Source organism: Gorilla gorilla, chromosome 13, assembly GCF_029281585.2.
Source record: "Gorilla gorilla gorilla isolate KB3781 chromosome 13, NHGRI_mGorGor1-v2.1_pri, whole genome shotgun sequence".
NCBI classification, from domain to species: domain Eukaryota; kingdom Metazoa; phylum Chordata; class Mammalia; order Primates; family Hominidae; genus Gorilla; species Gorilla gorilla.
Window position 1 is genome coordinate 25,826,551 of NC_073237.2, and position 23,244 is coordinate 25,849,794.

At 42.0% G+C, this 23,244-nt stretch overlaps 1 protein-coding gene and 1 long non-coding RNA gene across 11 annotated transcripts in view; one reads left to right on the plus strand and one right to left on the minus strand.

Annotated features, from left to right (window-relative positions):
- The window catches only part of ZCCHC7 (zinc finger CCHC-type containing 7), a 238,623-nt gene extending 223,939 nt beyond the window's left edge, over positions 1-14,684 (minus strand). Inside the window, exons 1-3 of one of the 10 annotated variants that reach the window (XM_019034087.4) lie at positions 14,236-14,412; positions 13,206-13,379; positions 7,959-8,589 (exon numbers count right to left, since the gene is read on the minus strand). In XM_019034087.4, the coding sequence (XP_018889632.4) occupies positions 7,959-8,568 (610 nt within the window). In that variant the 5' untranslated portion in view covers positions 8,569-8,589; positions 13,206-13,379; positions 14,236-14,412. Of the gene's footprint in view, positions 1-7,958; positions 8,590-13,205; positions 14,419-14,571 lie in introns of those variants that run through there. The other 9 variants (XM_055351547.2, XM_055351546.2, XM_055351548.2 and 6 more) reach the window with 9 other exon arrangements.
- Positions 14,685-14,739: 55 nt separating this feature from the next.
- On the plus strand, positions 14,740-23,010 carry LOC129524736 (uncharacterized). The gene is made up of 3 exons (XR_008668623.2): positions 14,740-15,063; positions 21,639-22,322; positions 22,698-23,010. It is a non-coding gene; the product is annotated as an uncharacterized lncRNA (long non-coding RNA).
- Positions 23,011-23,244: the final 234 nt, after the last annotated feature.

Consider the following 23,244-nt stretch of genomic DNA (forward strand, 5'->3'; position numbering starts at 1 on the left):
TCTACTAAAAATACAAAAATTAGCCGGGCATGGTGGCACATGCCTGTAATCCTAGCTACTCAGGAGGCTGAGGCAGAAGAATCACTTGAACCCGGGAGGCGGAAGTTGCGGTGAGCTGAGATTGCGCTGATGCACTCCAGCCTGGGCAACAAGAGCGAAACTCCGTCTCAAAAAATAAAACAACAACAACAAAAAACAACCAACAAAAAACAAGGGCAAGAGTGTACAAAGATATACACATGTAAAGACAAACCAACAATTTTCTCTTAATGATTATAAGGGGAAGGGCAGGAACAGGATGGCGACTGGACAGAAGGTTTGCCTTCTCTGGATAGATTTTATCATGTTTTGCTGATTTGAATCTGGAACCTTATAAACATTTTACATGATTATAAAAGAAAACCAAATTTTTAAAAGATAATTCCAAAAAATAACGTATCAAAAGCAAAGTGAAACAAATGAACCTGTGTATCAAACTGATGATGTAACAACAGAGAGAAAATCTCAATTTAATCAAGCTTCTAGATCTAACTACCAATTCACAGGAAAGACAGAGGACAGTAGAACATGTTAAGCAATACTATAAAATTCAGACCACTGGAAATTCTAGAAGACAAAGAATCTAGGTATTACAACAAATTACAAGAAATTAAAAAAAGGAAGAGATTAAGGGGAACCTATACATTAAAGGATACTTAAGTTTAACAGCCAATTACAGTACCTGGATTGGATCGAATTCAAATAATCTGTAAGAAAAAAAAATCAGGAGCCAGTGTAGGAAATCTGAACACTAGCTGGGTATGTGATGATGAAAGAATTACCAGGAATTTGTTTACCTATGGTAATATGATTAAATATATACATATATATATATATTACGTTTCAGTCGGGCACGGTGGCTCACACCTGTAATCCTACCACTTTGGGAGGCCAAGGCCGGTGGATCACTTGAGGCCAGGAGTTCAAGACCAGTCTAGCCAACATGCTGAAACCCCAACTCTACTAAAAATACAATAACTGGCCAGGCACGGTGGCTCACGCCTGTAATTCCGGCACTTTGGGAGGCCAAGGTGGGCGGATCACCTGAGGTCAGGAGTTCAAGACCAGCCTGGCCAAAATGGTGAAACCCTGTTTCTACTAAAAATACAAAAATTAGCTGGGCGTGGTGGCGCGTGCCTGTAATCCCAGTTACTCAGAAGGCTGAGGTGGAAGAATCACTTGAACCTGGGAGGCGGAGGTTGCAGTGAGCCAAGATAACGCCACCGCACTCCAGGCTGGGTGACACAGCGAGACTCCGTCTCAGAAAATAAATAAAAATTTTTAAATTTTTAAATTTTAAAAAAATAAAAAATAAAAATACAAAAATTAGCCAAGCATGGTGGCAGGTACCTGCATTCGCAGCTATTCAGGAAGCTGAGGTGGAAGAACTGCTTGAACCCAGGTGGCAGAGGTTGCAGTGAGCCAAGACTGCACCACTGCAATCCACCCTGGGCGACAGAGCAAGACTGTGTCTCAAAAAAAAAAAAAAGAAAATATTCCAGACCAAAAAAAATTGCATCTCTACTTAACGTGTATATTTTTCTTCTCATTATTACTCCTTAAATACAATATAACAGTTATTTACATGGTATTTACATTGTATGGGTATGTTAAGTAATCCAGAGATGACTTGTCCAACTCACAGCCATGAAGGCTTTTGAATGTGGCCCAACACAAATTCGTAAACTTTCTAAAAACAATATGAGATTGTTTTGTTAATTTTTTTCTGAGACAGAGTCTCTTTCACTCTGTCGCCCAGGCTGGAATGCAGTGGTGTGATCTCGGCTCACTGCAACCTCCGTCTCCCAGGTTCAAGCGATTCTCCTGCCTCAGCCTCTGAGGCTGGGATTACAGGTGCGCACCACCACACTGGGCTAATTTTAATATTTTTAGAAGAGATGGGGTTTCACCATGTTGGTCAGGCTAGTCTCGAACTCCAGACCTCGTGATCCGCCCGCCTCGGCCTCCCAAAGTGCTGGGATTACAGGCGTGAGCCACTGTGTCCAGCCGGTAATTTTTTTTTAGCTCATCGGCTACTGTCAGTATTAGTGTTTTCTATGTGTGGCCCAAGACAATTCTTCCAATGTGGCCCATGGAAGCCAAAAGATTGGACACCCCGGACTTAAAAGTATACGAGAGGATGTAAATAGGTTATATGCAAATATTCCACAATTTTATATCAGGGACTTGAGCATCCATAGATTTTGGTATCCATGAGAAGTCCTAGAACCAATCTCCCACAGACACTGAGGGACAAACATGAGTGCACACTTGTATACAAATGTGTATACATGCACACACACGATGTGTATACACACACATACACATACATACATATATGAATGACTCGATGTCTGATTAGCTTCAAAATAACAGAGGGGCACAGAGTTATAGATAGGAAAGATTAGACATAAATTGGTAACTGTCGAAGCTAGTTTATGGGACACTGAAGTCAATTATAACATTTTATTTTTGTATATTTTTATATTTCCACAATAAAAAAAGTACAAGAATGAGCTAGCAGTTACTCCTAGAACTAACAATATCCCTTCCCTAACCAGGAAAATAAGTAGCTATTCTGGCTTTATTGTCACATGTCATCATTTGGTTGTCTTACATAACAATCCTTTCCAAACTTGAGATCCCCCTCACAAATTACTAAATATGCTGACTTCCTTCGGTGCATCTTTTCTTCCACCAGGAGATCTGCCTTTCTAATATACGAGAATTACAAGTCACTCCTGCTGGGGATAATTAAAAAAAAAGGAAGGGGCGGGAATCAAGAAGGAAACAAACGATAGAACATGCATAGTTTTTATAAAGAAGGCTTAGGAAAGAATAAAGGAAGTAAAGGAAAAGAGGCTCAGACCTTAGAAATAAACTCCTACATCCCTCAGTAGAGAGAGCTGAAAGTCATATGTAATAGGCACTGAAAGCCTATGTTTTGACATGAATTTACTACAGGCAAAACCACCATCATATATCTATATGTACCGAGGAAGGCTAGACTGTTAAGTGTCACGTATATACAGTCTCAATGGAGCCTCAGGAAGCTAATCAACAACCTCAAATCACAAAATCAGAAAAGTGTTGAACATTTAGAAGAAGAATAGAAAGGAAAAAAAATGCCTCTGAGTTGTGGTATTAACTGTCAGTAGAGCAAAACAAATGTGTAAGCCCATTTTCTTTTTTTTCTTTTTTTTTTTGAGACAGAGTCTCACTCTGTCGCTTAGGCTTGAGTGCAGTTGCACGATCTCGGCTCACTGCAACCTCCGCCTCCCAGGTTGAAGCAATTCTCCTTCCTCAGCCTCCCAAGTAGCTGGGATTACAGATGCTTGCCAGAACGCCCGGCTAATGCTAATTTTGCATTTTTAGTAGAGACGGGGTTTCACCATGTTGGCCAGGCTGGTCTCGAACTCCTGACCTCAAGTGATCCACCCACCTCAGCCTCCCAAAGTGCTGGGATTACAGGTGTGAGCCACCATGCCCGGCCTGTATTTTTTTTTTCTTTTTTTTTTTTTGACAGAGTCTCGCTCTGTCACCCAGGCTGGAGTGCAGTGGCGCTATCTCGGCTCACTGCAAACTCTGCCTCCCAGGTTCACACCATTCTCCTGCCTCAGCCTCCCGAGTAGCTGGGACTACAGGCGTCCGCCACCACGCCCGGCTAATTTTTTGTATTTTTAGTAGAGACGGGGTTTCACCGTGTTAGCCAGGCTGGTCTCGATCTCCTGACCTCGTGATCCACCTGCCTCAGCCTCCCAAAGTGCTGGGATTACAGGCGTGAGCCACCGGGCCTGGCCATTTTTTTAATATAATAATGTCTCACTGAAATTAAAGTAATAGGGGAGAGTCTGAAGTTTTCACAGATAAAGAGATAGTGCTGTACTCAAATTTACTACAAATTTAGTAATAGTAAATGTAAAATATGTATGTATTTATTGTCTTTCACAGACTTATGAATTATCTCAAATTCACTAATCCTATTTTTTAAACAAAGTTTTAAGTTTCAACCACTTGTATCACCAGAATTTTGAGACTTAACTCCCATGGTTAAGAGATTTCTGGCCAGGCGCAGTGGCTCACGCCTATAATCCCAGCACTTTGGGAGGCAGAGGCAGGCGGATCACGAGGTCAGGAGATCGAGACCATCCTGGCTAACACTGTGAAACCCCATCTCTACTAAAAAAAATACAAAAACTTAGCCAGGCGTGGTGGCAGGTGCCTGTAGTCCCAGCTACTTGGGAGGCTGAGGCAGGAGAATGGCATGAACCCGGGAGGCGCAGCTTGCAGTGAGCCGAGATCATGCCATTGCACTCCAGCCTGGGCGACAGAGCGAGACTCTGTCTCAAAAAAAAAAAAAAAAAATTGAGATTTCAAAGCTGTGTTCACACCTGCAGTCCCAGCTACTCTGAAGGCTAAGGTGGGAGGACCACACAAGCCCAGGAGTTCCAAACTAGCCTTGCTCTATTTATAGGGCAAGACCCCACTGCTATAAAAAAAAAAAAAAAAAAAAAAGGAGAGAATTCCGTAAATTACTTAGCTTCCTATATTCTGTCTCTTTAGTGAAACACTATGTCATTCAAGGCTAAAACTTATCTTTTTTTTTTTTTTTTTTTTTTTTTGAGACAATCTCACTCCATCACCCAGGCTGGAGTGCAATGGTGCAATCTCAGCTCACTGCAACCTCCACCTCCTGGGTCAAGCAATTCTCCTGCCTTAGCCTCCCAAGTAGCTGGGATTACAGGTGCCTGCCACCACTCCCAGCTAATTTATTTATTTTTAGTAGAGACGGGGTTTCGCCATGTTGGCCAGGCTGGTCTCGAACTCCTGACCTCAGGTGATCCACCCGCCTCGGCCTCTCAAAGTGTTGGGATTACAGGCGTGAGCCACTGCTCTCGGCCTAAAACTTAAGTCTTTTACCACTGTAAGTCACAAGTACTACTTGAGCATTACTTATACCCTACATAGAGGAGATGCTCAATAAATGTTTGATGATTTAGCAATTGATGAGAAAGCAGGTAATATATGTGCCAAGAAATTACTCTAAATATTATTATAAGCAGGTTTATGAGTATGGAAAAGACCCAACCTCAAGGAGCCTGTAGTCTTTTCTTTTATGTCATACTGCAGTTTTCAGTATGCCATAATTCTGGGAGATATTTTGTTTTTTTCTTGAGTGAGGTCAAGGAAACAGAACACAAAATAGTTATGGATACTGTTTAACAACAGGCATTTCTAAAGTACTAGAGATTTTCTCTACACTTTTACAGAAATGAAAAAAATCTTCTCTCTAAAGATTATATGAACCAATCTATCCCTAGATAGTTTTATGAAAGGGATAGTGATTACAGAGTAACAACACACTTAAATGGGCATCAGTACTAAATATGTTGTTTATTAATTGGAAAGAAATAGGATTACAGCATTAGTGGATCAAGGAAATAAAATAGAGAATATATATTTGAGTATTTGTAAGAGTTTATAAGAGTCAAGTAAATTAATTTTCAAAAATTCAGAATTTAATTCTATTTGGCTAAAACAGAAAACAAATCCAAGGTTCTCTCTACTTTCTCATCACCATCATTTGCCAAATATGGCACAGTTCGATTTCTTCACTAAATCCAGCACCTAATTCATGTTTTTCCCAACCTATCCACATTGTGCCATCAACTTCAGCATGTCTGTGGATTCTCTAGCACAAACAGAAAGCAGCAGGGAGTTGTTTCAAAGGAAAGATAATAAGCTTTTTTTCAAGTTATCAAGCTTTCTTTTCAGTATGTTAAATGTGAGACAGTAAGATACCCAAATGGAAATATTCTGTAGATGTACACAGAGAATTTGAAATCAACAAAATGGTTAAGGAGATGACAATTTGATGACCATAAATACAGAAGTGATTAATGAAACTAGGTGTGATCTCAGGAAAAGGTAATTTAGAGAAAGAATAAGCTAAATGCTTATTTTGGCCTTCTATAGTGTTACGCCTAACCCAAGATCATTTTGTTTCTGTCATCTTGCTCCAAGCTGACAAGTATTACTGGATAAAGTTATGGAATCCTTCAAAGTGAGTTCACTACAAGTTCACATCATTTTAATTTTGACTGAATACTACTTCTAAACAATCCTTTATTCTCTTACTGTTGATTCACTGAAGTGCAATGATTTCCAACTTAAGAGCCTTCAGCCTCCTGGGAAACTGTAGAATTAGTTACCTTAATGGGTACCTAGAGCAATGCATTATAAACACTATTTCTCACATATCGATGTTGTGATTAATAAAACACAAAGTCATCTAAGAGTAGTAGCTTCTTTCTAATATGCATTTTCTCAATTGAATACTAAAATCATAACTACAACCATGGGAGGTCCACAAATTGTTTCAAAGTTAAACAGGTTGTCATCTTCAAAATACTGGTAACCACTGCCTCAAAGTATTCCCCACAGCACTTAAACATCCCTTCCACATTCTAAGCTTCCAATTATCCCCTGCCCTCTCCCACTTCTGCTTTCATTTTCCTAAGAAAATCAAACACATCCCCATATGTTCTCTCAACTGCCTCAATCCATCTGAATTTATTCTTTCTCCTCTACCTCCACAAATATTTGATGATTTAGCAATTACTAGTGTCTCTCTTCCTTTTCAGGAATAATTCAACAACACATACACCTGATCCTATCTCTAACCTGGCCCCCAACCCAATCCATCAAACAGGTTTAGTCTCTCCTTCACAAGTTTCTTTTTTCTACCTACTAACATTATCAGAGCTCACCTATATGGAAAAAACTTTACGCGATTCTGTTCTATGTCCTAACTACTATTCTCTCTTTTCGTTTTGCTGTCAAGTTCTCAGGGTTTGCAAACTACAGCCTGAGCCAGCCACCTGTTTTCGTAAGTAGGGCTTTACTGAGAACAGCCACCCCCATTTCTATAGGTATTATTTAAGGCTGCTTTCCCACAAGGGCCAAGTTGAGTAGTTAAGATATCACATGGCTTGGAATCCTAAAATATTTTCTATCTGGCTTCTTAAAAAAACATTTGCCAATCCCAGGGGCTCCAAGCACGGTCTACATTCAATGTCATCATTTCTAGGGAAGCAGGCTGCCATTAAAAATTTTGGAGCAGCAATAAAGTACTATGAGTAAAAGAGCATTTCAATACCAGTTTTAACAACAGTGTACAGGGTAGGTATAAAAGAAGACTACTTAGGAAACTAGTGCAAGAGACTGAGCATTAGGCATAAAGGGAGGGAAATGAAAAGGAACTTCTTGAAGGCATAAGCATTAAGACTAGATGACTACATGTCACAGAGACAAAACTAACACCAAAATTTTAATCCTTGATGATGTAGCTATCAAAATTTGCATTCTCCCCTATAACCTGCCCTAGACTTACAGCTCTTCATATTTTCCTGTCTTTCTGACTGTGGAGTACCTAAAATCCTAATCCTAACACTAATTCCATATATTCTGTGTGCCAGACATTCCCTATGCTTGCCATCTAACTCCTGGGTAAGCAAATCCCACAGGAAGAGACAGTCCCAACAGAGTTGGCTGAATGAGTGCACAGGGCTAATGCCAGAGGTGGATGGAGTACTCACCTGTGGTACCAAGCAGAGAGAGAGGGGGGAAGTAAGATTTCAGGTCCAGAACTGGCTCTAGCCAAACAGGAAGAAGCAGCTATGAATCTGCTTACAGCAGAAGCAGAGTGTCTTTGGTATTCTGACATACTCTTTCTGACGTTCAGACAAACCACCATTAGAGTAGCCACTGGTAAGAGAGTCGCATGAGAAACAAACCAAAAAACAAGACCAAAAAGTGAGGAATTAAACGGAGTAGACCCTATTGGTCTTTTCTCTAGGAAAAGCAGTCCTCCTCATGAAAGATGATACTACTTTCAAAATGGCCAATATGATACTAACCTTCAGTAACAGAGTTTTCACATCCCACAAGGTTGAGAAGGATATCATCATCTTTATCATCTACTTCACATCCCAGTAGCATCCAGCTTTCCACATTATCACCTTCTGAAATGGTGCTCTCTTCCTCTTCACTTGAACTGACCTCTATAATCATGACCTCTCGGATTACACCTGATCTCTCTTCAGATTTAGGCTTCTCAATATCACTCTTGCATTTCTTATCAACCAGCTCATTAGATTGAAGAGAAGAAGAAAGACCATGGGCATTTTCTTGTGCTTGAACTCTAACATTCTTTCCTTTACATCTATAAATACTGTCTTCATCAGACAAAGTGATGACCTCTGACCCATCTGACAGCTGGATGACCTCACTATCTGAAAGGACGATTAGCTTCTTCTGATTTGGTTTACTACTCGAAGATTCCGAATTCCCAGAGTTCTTTTCTTCATGTTCTTCCTCCCTGATGACATCATCAAGATCTTGGGCATAATGAATTTGGCTATAGAGTTGAAATTCCACCTCACTATCAACACTCAGTTCACTAGATGACTCATCTCGATAAAGATCATCTTCGTATGCTTCTATAGTCTCATAGCCACCAAACATCATAAAAAGTCAGTAACCTTGAAGCTGCAAAAGAGAAAGTTGTACACAGAATATACTTTAAAAGTTCAGATCATGCCAGTTTAAGTAACAATATCACCTGTCAGTGACAACTGCTAATATGAAGGCCATCACTATTCTCAGACATATTAAAATACCTTTTTTTCCAAGGATTTCTAAGTTCTGTTAGGACCCACTCCTGTAAGTCCCACCACTCCCCAACGAGAATTACTACTGACAAAATGAGTTATAGTTATTGATGGAAACACAGTCAACACTCTAAGAAATGCTTTGTTCTGTGATTTCATCGTGCAAACTTCATAGGATGATTTTCACAAACTAGATGGTGTAGTCAACTACACAACTAGGCTATATGGTATGGTCTGTTGCTCCTAGGATACAAACCAATACAGCATGTAACGGTACCAAATACTGTAAGTAACTGTAACACAATGGTATTTGGGTATCTAAACATACAAAAGATATAGCAAAAACGCATACAAATCCTATGGGACCACAGTCACACTGTCTGTCTTTAACCAAAATGCTATTATGCAGCACATGATATGTAAGATTTCACAGGTATATTGTAAACGAAAAACAAATTGAGATCTACCGCAGGATACAAAACCCTTGCTTTCCAAAATGTTAAAACAAAACTTAAAGCAGCTCTCACTATCCTATCCATTCTTCAACTTTTCCTTGGTTCTGGTTCTATAGCTCATATTTTCAAGCATATACAGGAATATTACTTCAATTATGACTAAAATCTATAACAGGAAACAATTTTGTTTACTGTTTGGGTGTAAATGTATATTCTCAATTAACAAATTAATCGCACGGCCCTCTGATCATTGGCCAAAAGAATAAATAAAAATGCCTGAGCTGGCAGTGGCTCATGCCTGTAATCCCAACACTTTGGGAGGCCAAGGCAGGAGTATCACGTTGAGGTTAGAAGTTTGAGAACAGCCTGGGCAACACAGTAAGACCCCATCTCCATAAAAATTAAAACTAAAAACTTAGCCAGGCATGGCAGTGCAAACCTGTAGTCCCAGCTACTCAGGAGGTTGAGGTGGGAGAACCGCTTGAGCTCAGGAGTTCAAAGTTACAGTGAGCTATGCTCATACCATTGTACTCCAGCCTGGGTGACAAAGCAAGAACCCAACTCAAAAATAAAACAAGGGTGGGCCAGTGCAGTGGCTCATGCCTGTAATCCCAGGACTTTGGGAGGCCAAGGCGGGTGGATCACTTGAGGTCAGGAGTTCGAGACCAGCCTAGCCAAGATGGTGAAACTACATATCTGCTAAAAATAAAGAAATCAGCTGGGTGTGGTGGTGTGCGCCTATAATCCCAGCTACTCAGGAGGTGGAGGCACAAGAATAGCTTGAAACTGGGAGGCACAGGCTGCAGTGAGTCGAGATCATGCCACTGCACTTCACCCTGGGCAACAGAGCAGACTGTCTAAAAACTCTGTACTAGTTACAAAAATGTATATTTTTACAATGTATATTTATAATGTATAAATACAAACTTAATAATGACCCAATACTGAGACAAAACTCCCAGCTTTGGGAATAAATGTGTAAATTGAAACACTTTACTTTCTACTGTGAGCATATTAAATCCTCCTCAGCCTTCATCTTTTAAACTCAGCTCAAAATCACTTGCAACCAGGCTAAATTAAGAGCCCCTTTTATGGGCTTCCATAAGTACTTTACATGTCAAAACACTCATCACATTTCTAATTACTTATTCAATATAAATTTCCAAGAAACGCAGATCACAAACCCCAGGAGGGCAGGAACTATATGCACTCTGCTAAACAATGAATCACCAAAGCCAAACAGGGTAACTGGTATTTTCGGGGTCAGCTACAAACGTTTGCTGAATTCATAAATGAATAAATGAACTACACCATCGGGCATTTGTTCTTCAGCCCTGATAAATCTAGTATGTGCTTAAAATACAAAAATTATGAGATGAATTTCTCTGTTGTCTTTCGACTACTCCAAAGTCTTAAATTCTAGCGTCAGCAACCAAAACTCTATACAGTAGATGTTTCCATTAGGTACTGATGGACTACTGATTAAAATGAGAGCCCTGAAAAAATAAGTGTGTCCAAAATCAGGGACAGACTAAAGAGCAATAATGATGCCTATTTATTCTTTCTTCCACTAACAGCTATACACATAAAATAAAAAATAGTTGTTTTCTTAGTGTCCCAAATTTCTGCCCAAAAATACCAGGGTGTTGTGGTGGTAGTTCTGGTAATAGAACCACCTTAATCCCAAAAACCAAATGGACAAGAGCCAAAAATGTACTACATTCTTGCTGGAGTTGTTTGTTTTCCAGAAATAAATAAACCCACCTGTTAATGCTTTTCTTCTAAAGGGTATCATATACCTGTGCCCTTGTTGCACTGTCCTTCAGATGGCTATGCTGTCACTGTCACACAAATTGAATGTGACTGTCTGAATAATGCTCACAGCATTTATCAGTTTATATTGAATTGTTAGCCTCAGAGGAATTCAAATAAAAGATGAATCCTTTCCTTTTTATTTAATAGGTAAATTAATTCTAAAAGAAGTCAAAGGAATTATGCTTCTTTCAAAATCCTCACTGGATCCATCCTGAGGATCCAGTGTGGACTTAAGATAAAACATAATTCCAGTGCAGCACAGAAAAAATTAAAAAGCCAAATTACAGAGTTACAAGTTTGTACTACTCTTGGAGCCATCCCAAAGGAAAGGGATTAAGAATAGAGCCATAGGCACACCTGTGAATGTATGCCAAAAATAAACTACAGAACCATAATAAAAACTGACTTCCTTGGGTCGAAGGATTTATCTCTTTCCCTGAAATGTAGAAAAATGAATTTAACAATTTAGCCCCTATGGCCTTTAAGAGGATTTTGTACCGTCTGTACTTGAAAATTGTGCTGGGCATAACGCGCTCTCTTACTTAGGTAGTTTATGTATGCCAGGGTTAAGGTCTGCCTAAGGTTGTTTTCGTTAATGTTACTGCTTTAATTACGTTCAAATGAATTTAATTTACCCTTTTAAAAAGTGTCTTGGAAGACAATATATGTTTTTTACACACACACACACGCACACACACACACACACCCTTGACTCAGAAGGCTTTCTCAGCTTTTTGATCCCTGTACATGATTCCCAAGTATACTAACTAGGTAACAAAATCAGATTATCTCATACAGACTCCTCAATCTTCCCATCAGGAAACTGAAGTACAAAGAGATAGGAAGCCTATTCAAGGTTATGCAGCTGGTTAAGAACACGGCTAGAAGTGATTCACATTTCTGTGATTCTCAGCCAACTGTGTACTAAAATTTTTAAACAAATTTCTTTTTTTCCCCCTTGAGACGGAGTCTCGTTCTGTCCCCCAGGTGAGAGTGCAGTGGCGCAATCTTGGCTCACTGCAACCTCCTCCTCCTGGGTTCAAGAAATTCTCCTGCCTCCGCCTCCCAAGTAGCTGGGATTACAGGCACGCGCCACCACGCCTGGGTAATTTTTGTATTCTTAGCAGAGACGGGTTTCACCATGTTGGCCAGGCTGGTCTCGAACTCCTGACCTCGTGATCCGCCCCACTCGGACTCCCAAAGTGCCTGGATTACAGGCGTGAGCCACCACACATGGCCCAAAATAAAATTTTCAAATAAGTTAACTTCAAATTAAGATTTTTTGAAGAAAAACCTTCCTTCATTGCAATATTTGCATTGGTTCTAACACCTAAATTTACCTCACAAATATCCATTTTATGTCCCAGCAGAGTTTAAAAACTAAATGAGACATTTTAGGTGTAAGGAAAACACACGTTTGTCAGTTTGCCATTTAAGAATCTCCCAAGTTGATACTCAAAGACTATCAATCCCATGACCAGAAAAGATGTTTCCTATATAACATCTTAAAATATCATGCCAATGAAACTTATCTAAGAATTAAAATACCTTAACAAATATAAAACAGCTATAGAATAACTGCAAAGGCTATTACCATTCAAAAGAGGGAGCAGTATTCATTGACTGAATTGTTTTGAACTAGACAACTTAAGGCTTATTTAAGCTTTCAGCATTTACTTAACACAATCTTTAATCAATCCTTCCGCTCTCACAGTATACCTACTGGTCATTCTGACCTTTTGCTCTTATTTACTTCCAAATATCTTTAGCCTCCCTAGATGTTCCTTCTTGATGACACACGCATCCATCTCCGGCCGATTTAAATCAAATCCACAGCCTCATTTTCAGTCCAATTTTCATTGGAATGTGATGAATACACTTTACTTTCAACGTAAAATTTCTTTCTTACTCTTAATGAGCTAGCCTGATAGTGACAGGTGAAACACAATTGACTAAGGGGTTAAAATGTCCATTTTTCAAATGCGACGGCCACTCTGAATCAAATCTGAGATTGGAGTGGAGAATCCAAATGTGTAAAACAAAGGTCACAAAACACAGGCAGAGCACAGTATTTCAGTGGGGGGAAAAAATAAGCTAAATTTAGTCACATAAGTCCCAGCTCTTTTTGGGATATATACATGATTTTTATGAGAACTAATCCTATCCGGAAACATTTCCTTCCCCTTTCCCTGAGCCCTTTTCCTTCGGTCATGCAGTCTCTTACCGTGCTAATTATCATATTAACATAATCCTCACTTGCGATCCTTCCTGAGTTTATTCCCCATCCTCAGATTCTCTTGAAAGCATAATGCTTTCCTAAGTATACACATAATCCATTGAAAAGTCTTTGTATGCGACAGCCTAACTATTCAAACACGAAGTCATTTCTCTAACGGTCCTAGAAAAAATTTTAAAAAGAAAAAGAAAACCACAAAGTCAAGAGCTTCTGAGGGGACCTGAAAAGTCATCAAATTGAACGCTCTCGTTTTATAGTTGGAGAAACTTACTCACTGAGCTAAAAAGGCCCTACTAATGGAGCCCCTAATTCAACTGTGCAATCTCAAACAATCTTAAATTCAGCTTCAATAAGAGCTTTCTGGAATCGCCAGCGAGTCCGTGGGGGAGCCACGGCTAGAACCCAGGCCTCCTGATTCCCAGCCACAGCTTTTCCACCGAACCGGCAGCTCTTCCCAAAAGTTGAAGGCAACTGTCCGCTCACAGGATGGGAGGGATAAAGGGCGCCTTAGTAAACACAGTCCAAGTCTACTCGTTTCACATGAGGAAAGGGTCACGGCTCCCGAAATTTTGGATTCTACTGCTGCAGCTGCTGCTTCTGACAGCAGAGGCGGGAGGTGGCCCAGGACTACTCGGTCCTCAAAGATTGGACTCGGCGCGCCCGGACCTCCGCGCTTCACTGACTGGCTTCCCTAGAAGACTGGGGGCCTTGCGGGGAGATAAAAAGGGCAGACACGCCACCCCCACCGAGGCCCTGGACGCCCAGCCGCTCTAGAATCACGGCCTTAGCCCTTGGAGAGCCAGGGAGACGCGGACCCCCTAGACACGCAGCCCGGCCGCGTGGGGCGACGCGCAGGTGACGGACCAGGAGCTGCGCCCCACCACAAGTGAGGGACTGACGGGAGACGTCGAGGCCGGCGAGGGGGCACGCGCTAGTTCCACAGCCCGGCGGGCGAGAAGGAGGGTAGGCAGGGGTCCCGGGCCACGGGCGGCGGGGGGTCCGTCACACACATACTCACTGCCGCAGCTGCGAACAGGAAGCACCAACCGGGAACCAAAACGCGTAGAGGGACGGGGAGGGGCGAGGACAAATGAGGTAAGGAGGCCGCGTCCGCGCAGACCCGGGAGGGAAGGCACTTCCGGGGACAACACAGCTCTAGTCACCGCCTTTCCGTCCCCGCCCACCTGCCGCGCCTGATGTGCGCATGCGTACTGGGTGCGAACCGTTCTCTGCCCCGCCCATAATTATTAGGTTTGCCTTCCTTGCTTTCCCCCTTCCCCTTCCCATCTTCTCTTGAAGCTACCTAGGCTGCATCTATTATTTGAATGACTCGTACGAAGGAGATGCTATTTACCGGGCAAAAGCCGGGGAGTTCGTGCCCTCTACCCCCGCGAGGAAAACTACAACTCCCATGAGGACACGGGCGAGGTTGAGGCCGGGCTCCGCCTCCTTCTCCCTGGCGCTCGGTGGACGCCTTCTCAGTGCCACGTGGCGCGGGAGCCTAGCTGATCGCGTGCATGACGAGGGCCAGCGTGGCTGGCTGCTTGGCCCGCAGACCTGGGCAGCGGGAAACGGGTACTTGAGAGCGCATGGCTTCAAGCTTCTCCCTTGCGCTCATGATCTTAGACTGATCGCTTTTTCTTTTAGGCCGAACACGGTTCACACTGGGCGCCTCCAACTCTCTGGAATTCTAGGCAACAGATTAACACTTTGTGAATCTCGAAGAGCTGCACTCCTGCTAAATATTGGAGTTAATGCTGATCCTTTGGAAGTCTCTGAAGGTTGCAAGATTGTGCTGGGAGCCTCTGGCTTCATTTGCCCTTCTCACACCTTATTTTAATACAAGGTAAACCCATCTGTAGAACTTTAGAAATAACTGTCGACAAAGTTATTTTATGTCGATAAAGGAATTTATGACAAAGTTATTTATGTCGATAAAGGAAAAACTGAGGCAAAGTTAATATAAGTGGAGAATTTATTTGGGCCAAGTTTGATGAGGGCAACCTGGGATCATCAATTCAAGTTGCCCTTAATATGTGATCCGATAAGCAGCAGTTTCAACTGAGTTCTTTGTCTTGTGAAGCTCGAGGCTTAAAGGTATCGATCCTCCCACCTCTGTCTCCCAAAGCACTGGGATCACAGGCGTGAGACATTACACTTCTTGTAGCAGCTACGAGTGAATTTTTTTCTTTATGGTTTTTTTTTTTTCCTGAGACGGAGTTTCGCAGTTGTTGCCCAGGCTGGAGTGCAATGGCGCGATCTCGTCTCACTGCAACATCCGCTTCCCAGATTCAAGCCATTCTCCTGCCTCAGCCTCCGAAGTAGCTGGGATTACAGGCGCCTGCCACCACGCCCAGCTAATTTTTGTATTTTTAGTAGAGTCGGGGTTTCACCATGTTGGCCAGGCTGGTCTCGAACTCCTGGCCTCGACCTGCCAAAGTGCTGGGATTAGAGGCGTGAGCCACCGCGCCCGGCCACGAGTGAATTTTTAAAGGAAAAAAGAAGAGGCTTTTGCTAAACTACATACCAAGAATTGACACTAAAATAACATAAGCTATCCATTGGCTACACATTGTTCTTTCTATCACAAATTTTAGGAACACGAAGATAAAGGGTGATGCAGGTACAGGGAAGAAAAGAACAAAATGCCTTTAAACAATTGCCACACACCCCTATCCCCCCCCCCCCCCCCCCCCCCGCCCACCGCCACCTACATGGGATGGTGCTAACTGAAGTACCATACTCAGGTCCCTCTGGGCCTGATAAAGTTTGAATGCCTGCCTGGCTAATGGGGTAGCTCTCACCTGTTTGGGAGCCCGAAGTGGGAGGATAGCTTAAGGCCGAGAATTCGAAACCAGCCGGGGTAATATAGCAAGACGCTGTCTCTACAAAAAAATTTAAAAATTTAAAAATTAACTGGGCGACTGGGCGCAGTGGCTCACGCCTGTAATCCCAGCACTTTGGGAGGCCGAGGCGGGCGGATCACCTGAGGTCAGGAGTTGGAGACCAGCCTGACCAACATGGCGAAACCCCGTCTCTAGTAAAAATACAAAATTAGCCGGGCGTGATGGCGCATGCCTGTAATCCTAGCCACTCCTGAGGTTAAGGCAGGAGAATCGCTTGAACCCGGCAGGCGGAGTTTGCAGTGAGCCGAGATTGCGCCATTGCACTCCACCCTGGGCAGCAAGAGATAAACTCCGTGTCAAAATAATAATAATAATAACAGGGCGTGGTGGCCCACACCTGGAGTCCCAGCTGTTCCTGGCTGAGGTTTGAACTGCGGAGGTCTAGGCTGCAGTGAGCCGAGATCGCACCATTGCACTCCAGAATGAGACCGTCTGAACAAAAATGTTTAAAGCTCAAGCAAGATGCCTCATGGCTGTAATCCCAGCACTTTGGGAGGTTGAGGCAGGTGGATCGCTTGAGCTCAGGAGTTGGAGACCAGCCTGGGCAACATAAGAAGACCCCATCTATATTTAAAATAAGATCCTTTTTTTAATTAAAAAATTATATAAAAATAAATTTAAAAAAACAAATCTTTTTATAAAAATAAAAATAAATAAGAAATTTTAAATAGTAAAAATTAGCCAGGCGTGGTGGCACACAACTGTATTCCTAGCTACTAAGGAGGCCAAGGTGAGAAGATAGCTTGAGCCTGAGAGTTCAAGGTCATAGTGAGCTGTGATCACATCACTGCACTCCAGCCTGGATGAGAGACCCCATATCTTTAATTTTTAAAAAAATTATTTTTGCATACCTTTAACGTAACTTAGACTGCTCTGAACTATTTTTCTCCTCTCATAATGACACACTGCCAATTCATTGGCCTATTTCAATTCTCCTCAAAACAAGTGTGAGTTTGATTGTTTTCACCAACGTTTATTGAACATCTATCTGTTAAAAGACGGTGTTAGAAAGTGCAGAAAAGTTGTAAATTTTTAAGTCACTGATCTCATAGAGATAGGCATCTAGCTAGGAAAACAGTTATAGTCTAGGAGTTTGGCCGGAAAATAATTAGAACATTTAATTAACATTATGGGGTAAGTGCTGGGAAGGAGAAGGACAAGGTACTATGAAAAGGTAAAATTGGAGAACCACTTTCCAGAAAAGAAAACAGGCATAGAAGCACATCACAGATTACTAGATTGTTTGTTTTGGTAATATGTATTGTGTAAAACAAATGTCACCTTTTTAAAAATTTAAAAATATATTGCCAGGATTACTCCTGTCCATCTATTATAATATTTTAAATTTTGACAACACTTTGTGGATTTTTTTTTTTTTTTTTGAGAAAGGGTCTTGCTCTGTCACCCAGGCTGGAGTGCAGTGGTGTAATCACAGCTCACTGAAACCTACCTCCCAAATAATGCTCCCGCATTAACCTCCCAAGTAGCTGGGACTAAAGGCACACACCACCATGCTGAGTTAATTATTTTTTAAATTTTTAAAAATTTTTTGTAGAGATAGGGTCTCCCCGTATTGCCCAGGCTGGTCTCCAGCTTCTGGGCTCCAGGCCTCAAGTGATCCCCCCACCTCAGCCTCCCAAAGTCCTAGGATTACAGGCATGAGACACTCAGCCTCACCAACACTTTCAAGTTGATTTTTTAAGTTCCAATTTCACACACACACAAAAAGAAAACAGGCGTAGAAAGGCTAAGTAAAACTTATAGAAGGCCACAAGTATAGGAAATATAGTTATGTGCTTCATAATGACATTCCACTCAAAACCAGACTGCATATATGATGATTATTTTATCATATTTTTACTGCACCTCTTCCATGTTTAGATGCACAAATACTTATTGTGTTATAGTCACCTACAGTATTCAGTACAGTAACATGTAGCAGTTTGTAATCTGGGAGCAATAGGCTACATCATGTGGCCTAGGTGTTTACTTGACTATACCATCTAGGTTTGTGTAAATATGCTCGATGAAGTTTGCACAATGAAAAAATCACCTAACAATGCACTTCTCAAAACTTATCCCCATCATTAAATGACACAGGACTGTACTCCTAATTACCATGTCCCATCTTCCCACTGTCACACATGCATTCAACAAAGATTTACTGCTTTCCCATGCTCAGAATGCTTCAGCCTACCCCTTTAGTTTATGTCTTCAAACCTAGAGTCCTTTGGATGGCATAAAAGGCACTTCATGAGCTGACATCTGCCTACTGTTGACGCTGAATCCTGGGCAGTTGCCAGAACACACCATGCCCTCCCACATCTGTGCCTTTGCAGAGAACACTCCACTGCCTGTAAAGCCCTTCTCCCTGTCCTTCTAACATATACCCACTCACCCTACTCTGCTGCAGTTTTGGTCTTCAGGGAAACTTTCCACCTCAGCCTCTCTCCACATACACAGCATTTCTCTTTCTAATTGAAGCTGTCTCTACTCCCCACTTCTCCTTTTTATTTATTTATTTATTTTTTGACGCAGGGTCTCACTCTGTCACTCAGGCTGGAGTGCAGTGGTGTCAACACAGCTCACTGGAGCCTCAACCTCCTGGGCTCAAGAGATCCTCGCACCTGAGCCTCCCAAGAAGCTGGGACTACAGGCGTGCATCACCACACTGCACCTGGCTAATTTAAAACTATATATACATTTTGTAGAGATGGGATCTCGCCATGTTGACCAGGCTGGTCTTGAACTCCTGTCTCAAGCAGTCCTCCTGCCTCAGTGTGAACCACAGTGCTCAGCCCCTACTTCTTGAAGTCATGGGTGACAGCATGCACAAATATCCTGAAGTCTTTCTTACAGAGTATCTTCTAAAGAGACCAACGTTTATTTTATTTATTTATTTATTTATTTATTTGAGATGGAGTCTCACTCTGTCACCCAGGCTGGAGAGCAGTGGCGCGATCTCGGCTCACTGCAAACTCCTCCGCCTCCCGGGTTCACGCCATTCTCCTGCCTCAGCCTCCTGAGTAGCTAGGACTACAGGCACCCACCACAACGCCCAGCTTATTTTTTTGTATTTTTAGTAGAGACGGGGTTTCACTGTGTTAGCCAGGATGGTCTCGATCTCCTGACCTCGTGATCCACCCGCCTCTGCCTCCCAAAGTGCTGGCATTACAGGCGTGAGCCACCACGCCCTGCCTAGACCAACATTTATTTGAGAAGGGAAGCACCTGTTCTTCCCACGGCAGTGGCAGTAGGACATCAACAGTGCACAGCTGAATTGGGATGAGGGGCCAAGACAAAGCAGAAATCTGCTGCAGAGAGCAGGAAAGATAAAGGATATTCTGTAGCAGGATCTGGGCAAGCGGCACTCATCCATATCCTTTGCATTGCAAAGAGAGGAGCTACCTCCTTCCTTTTTATTTTCCAGTTTATTAGTGGCTCCTAGAACCTCTGAGAACTAACTGATTTTTGACCTCTTAACAGTTGCCTTTCAACTACCATTCATTCACTGCAAGCCTACTGTGTAACAGGCCCTTTTTAGCCATTTCAGATATATTGTCTCTTACCCAGCTTCAAGTGACTCTATAAGGGAGGGATTAGCCTCACCTCACTAGTATGGAAATGGAGACTTGGAGTAATCAAGTGACTTGCTCTGAATTACACAGCTGGGAAGTGGTGAAGCTGGAATTCAACTCAAGTTATGTCTAGATCTAAAACTCATGCTCTTTTCTATGCTCAAAGCTGCATTTCAAAATTGAACTTTAGCATGGAGTCTATGATGACTGGCTCATGTCTCTCCAACCAACACCTAGCCCAAGGCCAAGCACAGAGAAGGCTCACAGTGGACACTTTTGGAATGAGTAGATTTTGTATGGAATGGTTGGTAAATGAAGGCCTGGGCATGGTGTGAACAGTGTTATGGGACAGCAGAGGAGGGGGTGGTGGCTGATTAGGGGACGTGGGGAAGCCTCCGCAGAGGAACAGAATTGAGTGAGGCCTGGAGAAATAAATAGTCAGACAAAGACGGACAATTCAGCATTCTCACAGCAAAGACCACTAACAGGCAATTCACAGAACAGGAAACCCAAAGGCCATGAATAGGTGCTCTGCATCACTAACAGTCAGAAAAATGCAAATTATCTCATGCACAGTAGATGAGAATACAAACTGGAAAAGTGTGTTAGGAGAGCTATTTAATAGCATCTATCACAATTATAAATGAGGTATGTTCTTAAATGTATGTACAAACATTGTGATAGAAAAAAATGGAAACAAATATTCATTAGTAGGGAACGATCTAAACAAGGACATACTTATACTATTAAAAAAATGCCACTTTTGGCCTGGCACAGTGGCTCACACCTGTAATCCTAGCACTTTGGTAGGCTAAGGAAGGCAGACTTCTTGAGCCGAGAAGTTCCAGACCAGCCTGGGTAACATGGCGAAACCCCGTCTCAACAAAAATACAAAAATTAGCTGGGAATGGTGATATGCATCAGTAGTCCCAGCTACTCGGGAGGCTGAGGTGGGAGGATCACTTGAGCCCAGTAGGTGGAGACCAGCCTGGCCAACATGGCAAAACCCCCGTCTACGAAAAATACAGAAATTAGCCGTGCATGATGGCACACGCCTGTAGACCCAGCTTCAACAAAAAGATATAGAAAGATTCACAAAGACATACAGTTCAGTGAAAAAAGGTACATTGCAGAGCAGTAGGTGTATTGTGAAATCTTTTTTTTATTTTTTTTTGTGACAGAGTCTCACTCTGTTGCCCAGGCTGGAGTGAAATGGCATGATCTCAGCTCACTGCAACCTCCACCTCCCTGGCTCAAGTGATTCTCCTGCCTCAGCTTCCCAAGTAGCAGGTACTACAGGCACCTGCCACCACGCCCAGTTAATTTTTGTATTTTTAGTAAAGACAGGGTTTCACCATGTTGGCCAGGCTGGTCTTGAACTCCTGGCCTCAAGTGATCCACCCACCCCAGCCACCCAAAGTGCTGGGATTACAGGCAGGAGCCACCAAACCCAGCCCATTTTTATGTTTTTAAAGGGTACCTGTGTGTCTGTATGTAGATATGTGTGTACATAGATACATAGACAAAATACTGCATGGATGCCAATTGTTAACAGTGGTTATTTACATCTTAGGAGGGGAGTGGGAGTAAGAGATTGAAGGACTTTCATCTAAACAAAAAAATGTGAGACATTATTCATTGAGAAAAACAGCATGTAACTTCTGTGGTATTCCCATCAAAAGTACATAACTTGAATATAAACATGAGAAAACTATCAAACACATATTGAGGGACATTCTACAATATACTGGACTTATCTCTTCAAAACTGTCAGTGGCAGGAAATGCAAAGAAAGACCGAGGAACTGTACCGCATTAAAGGAACAATTGGCAATATCCAGATCTAGGTTAGAGGACAGTACTGCATTAACGTTATTTCCCCGATTTTTATATTTATATTATGGTTATGTAGGAGAACGTCTTGGTTTTATTTTTCAGGTCAAGCACACTGAACTACCTGGAGTAAAGGGGCATCATGTCTGAAACTGATGCTTAAGTGGCTCAGAAAAAAAATTCGGGGAGCTAGAGGGAGAGAGAGGCAGAAGAGTGTGGTAAAAAGTTATCATTTGGGGGGTCTGCGTAAAAGGTATATGAGGATTCTTTGTACGGATTTTGCAACTTTTCTCCCAGTCTGAAATTATGTCAAAATATAAAATTAAAAGGCAAAATTAAAAGAATGAGTGAGAGTTTACTAGGTAGAGAAGCAGAAGGATCTTCTGGTAAAGGAACAGGATAAGCAAAAGCATCACAAGTGTGCGAGTCTTCTGTGTTGACAAACAAGCCCTGACTGAATATCCAGGACTAGCATGGTGTGGGGAGACGGGGATTAGAGGGATGATGAGCAGCATAACCCACAAATGGACACATTTCCCTGCTACCTAAGATTAGAAGTAAAGACTTTAGGCCTACATTATACCCAGCCTCAAGAGTTGCAAGACATAACATGAGTTCTCATGGCAGCTCAGTCTTTGCATTGGCAGTGTCTCTTCATCCAGTGACTGTGTGGAACAATGGAAACCCTAGAATCATGGCTGAAAGGGACATCTAGTCCAACTCTCTCATTTTGCAGAAGGGACAACTAAGATGCAAAATGAAGAAGAGATTTGCAAGGTCCCAGCAAAGGTTAGTGTTAAAACTGGCTTCTAGTTCCCAGTCCATCATTCTTTCTATTGCACCAAAGTCTAAATAATAAGGGAGAAGAAATAGAAGCCTAGCAAGGGAAGTGACTGAATGTTAAAGTTTGGACGTTTTTTATTTGCCAAAAGTACAAACTTAGTGTCTATACAATTTTAAAAGTAAACAATATAGATACCAATGTTATTGTAGAAACTGTCGTCACTGAAGCCAATAGCTTCCAACTGGTAAGTGATATTCAATTCAGGCTCCTAGGTCTGAAGCAGCAATCAAGGTGATTCTCAGGAATTCTCAATGACATTGGTACCCATCTGGATTTGTTGAAAAGTTTAACATCCTTTTGTATTATTCATGATTTTGCAGTTCTTCAAATTGCAAGATGATGGAGAGAGCACACAGTTTTCAACCAGGCTATGAAATCGTTCTTGAAAATGTGGACATTCATAGAGATGGCTTTTAATTTTTCTTGGAGACTGACTTTCCTTATGAAATAATGAAATTTAAAAATATATATTATAAATTAAACTATATACTTACTATTCTCATTATAATAAAATCCTAGGGATAAGGAACTAGTATTGCAAGGGCGCCATTCCCGTTTTTTATTATTATTCCTAGTTGGAATTTTATTCCTCAAGGCTTAGCTCTAAGTGACTATATAATGAATACTGACTGGCAAAACTATTGGGATTCTAATTTAAGAATCATCAGATTCTGCACAAGAAATCTTGAAGCATGTCATCAGTAACATGTGGAGAAGCTGCCTAAAAAGGCATGCCTTTCTTTTAAATGTCCATGAGCCCTGGATCCACAGATTATGAGACATGAAGGATCATGCATGCTCAAACAGGGCTTATTTAGATGTCATCTATAGAGGGGCTGCTCTCTTCAGCTGCCCATCCCGGACCCC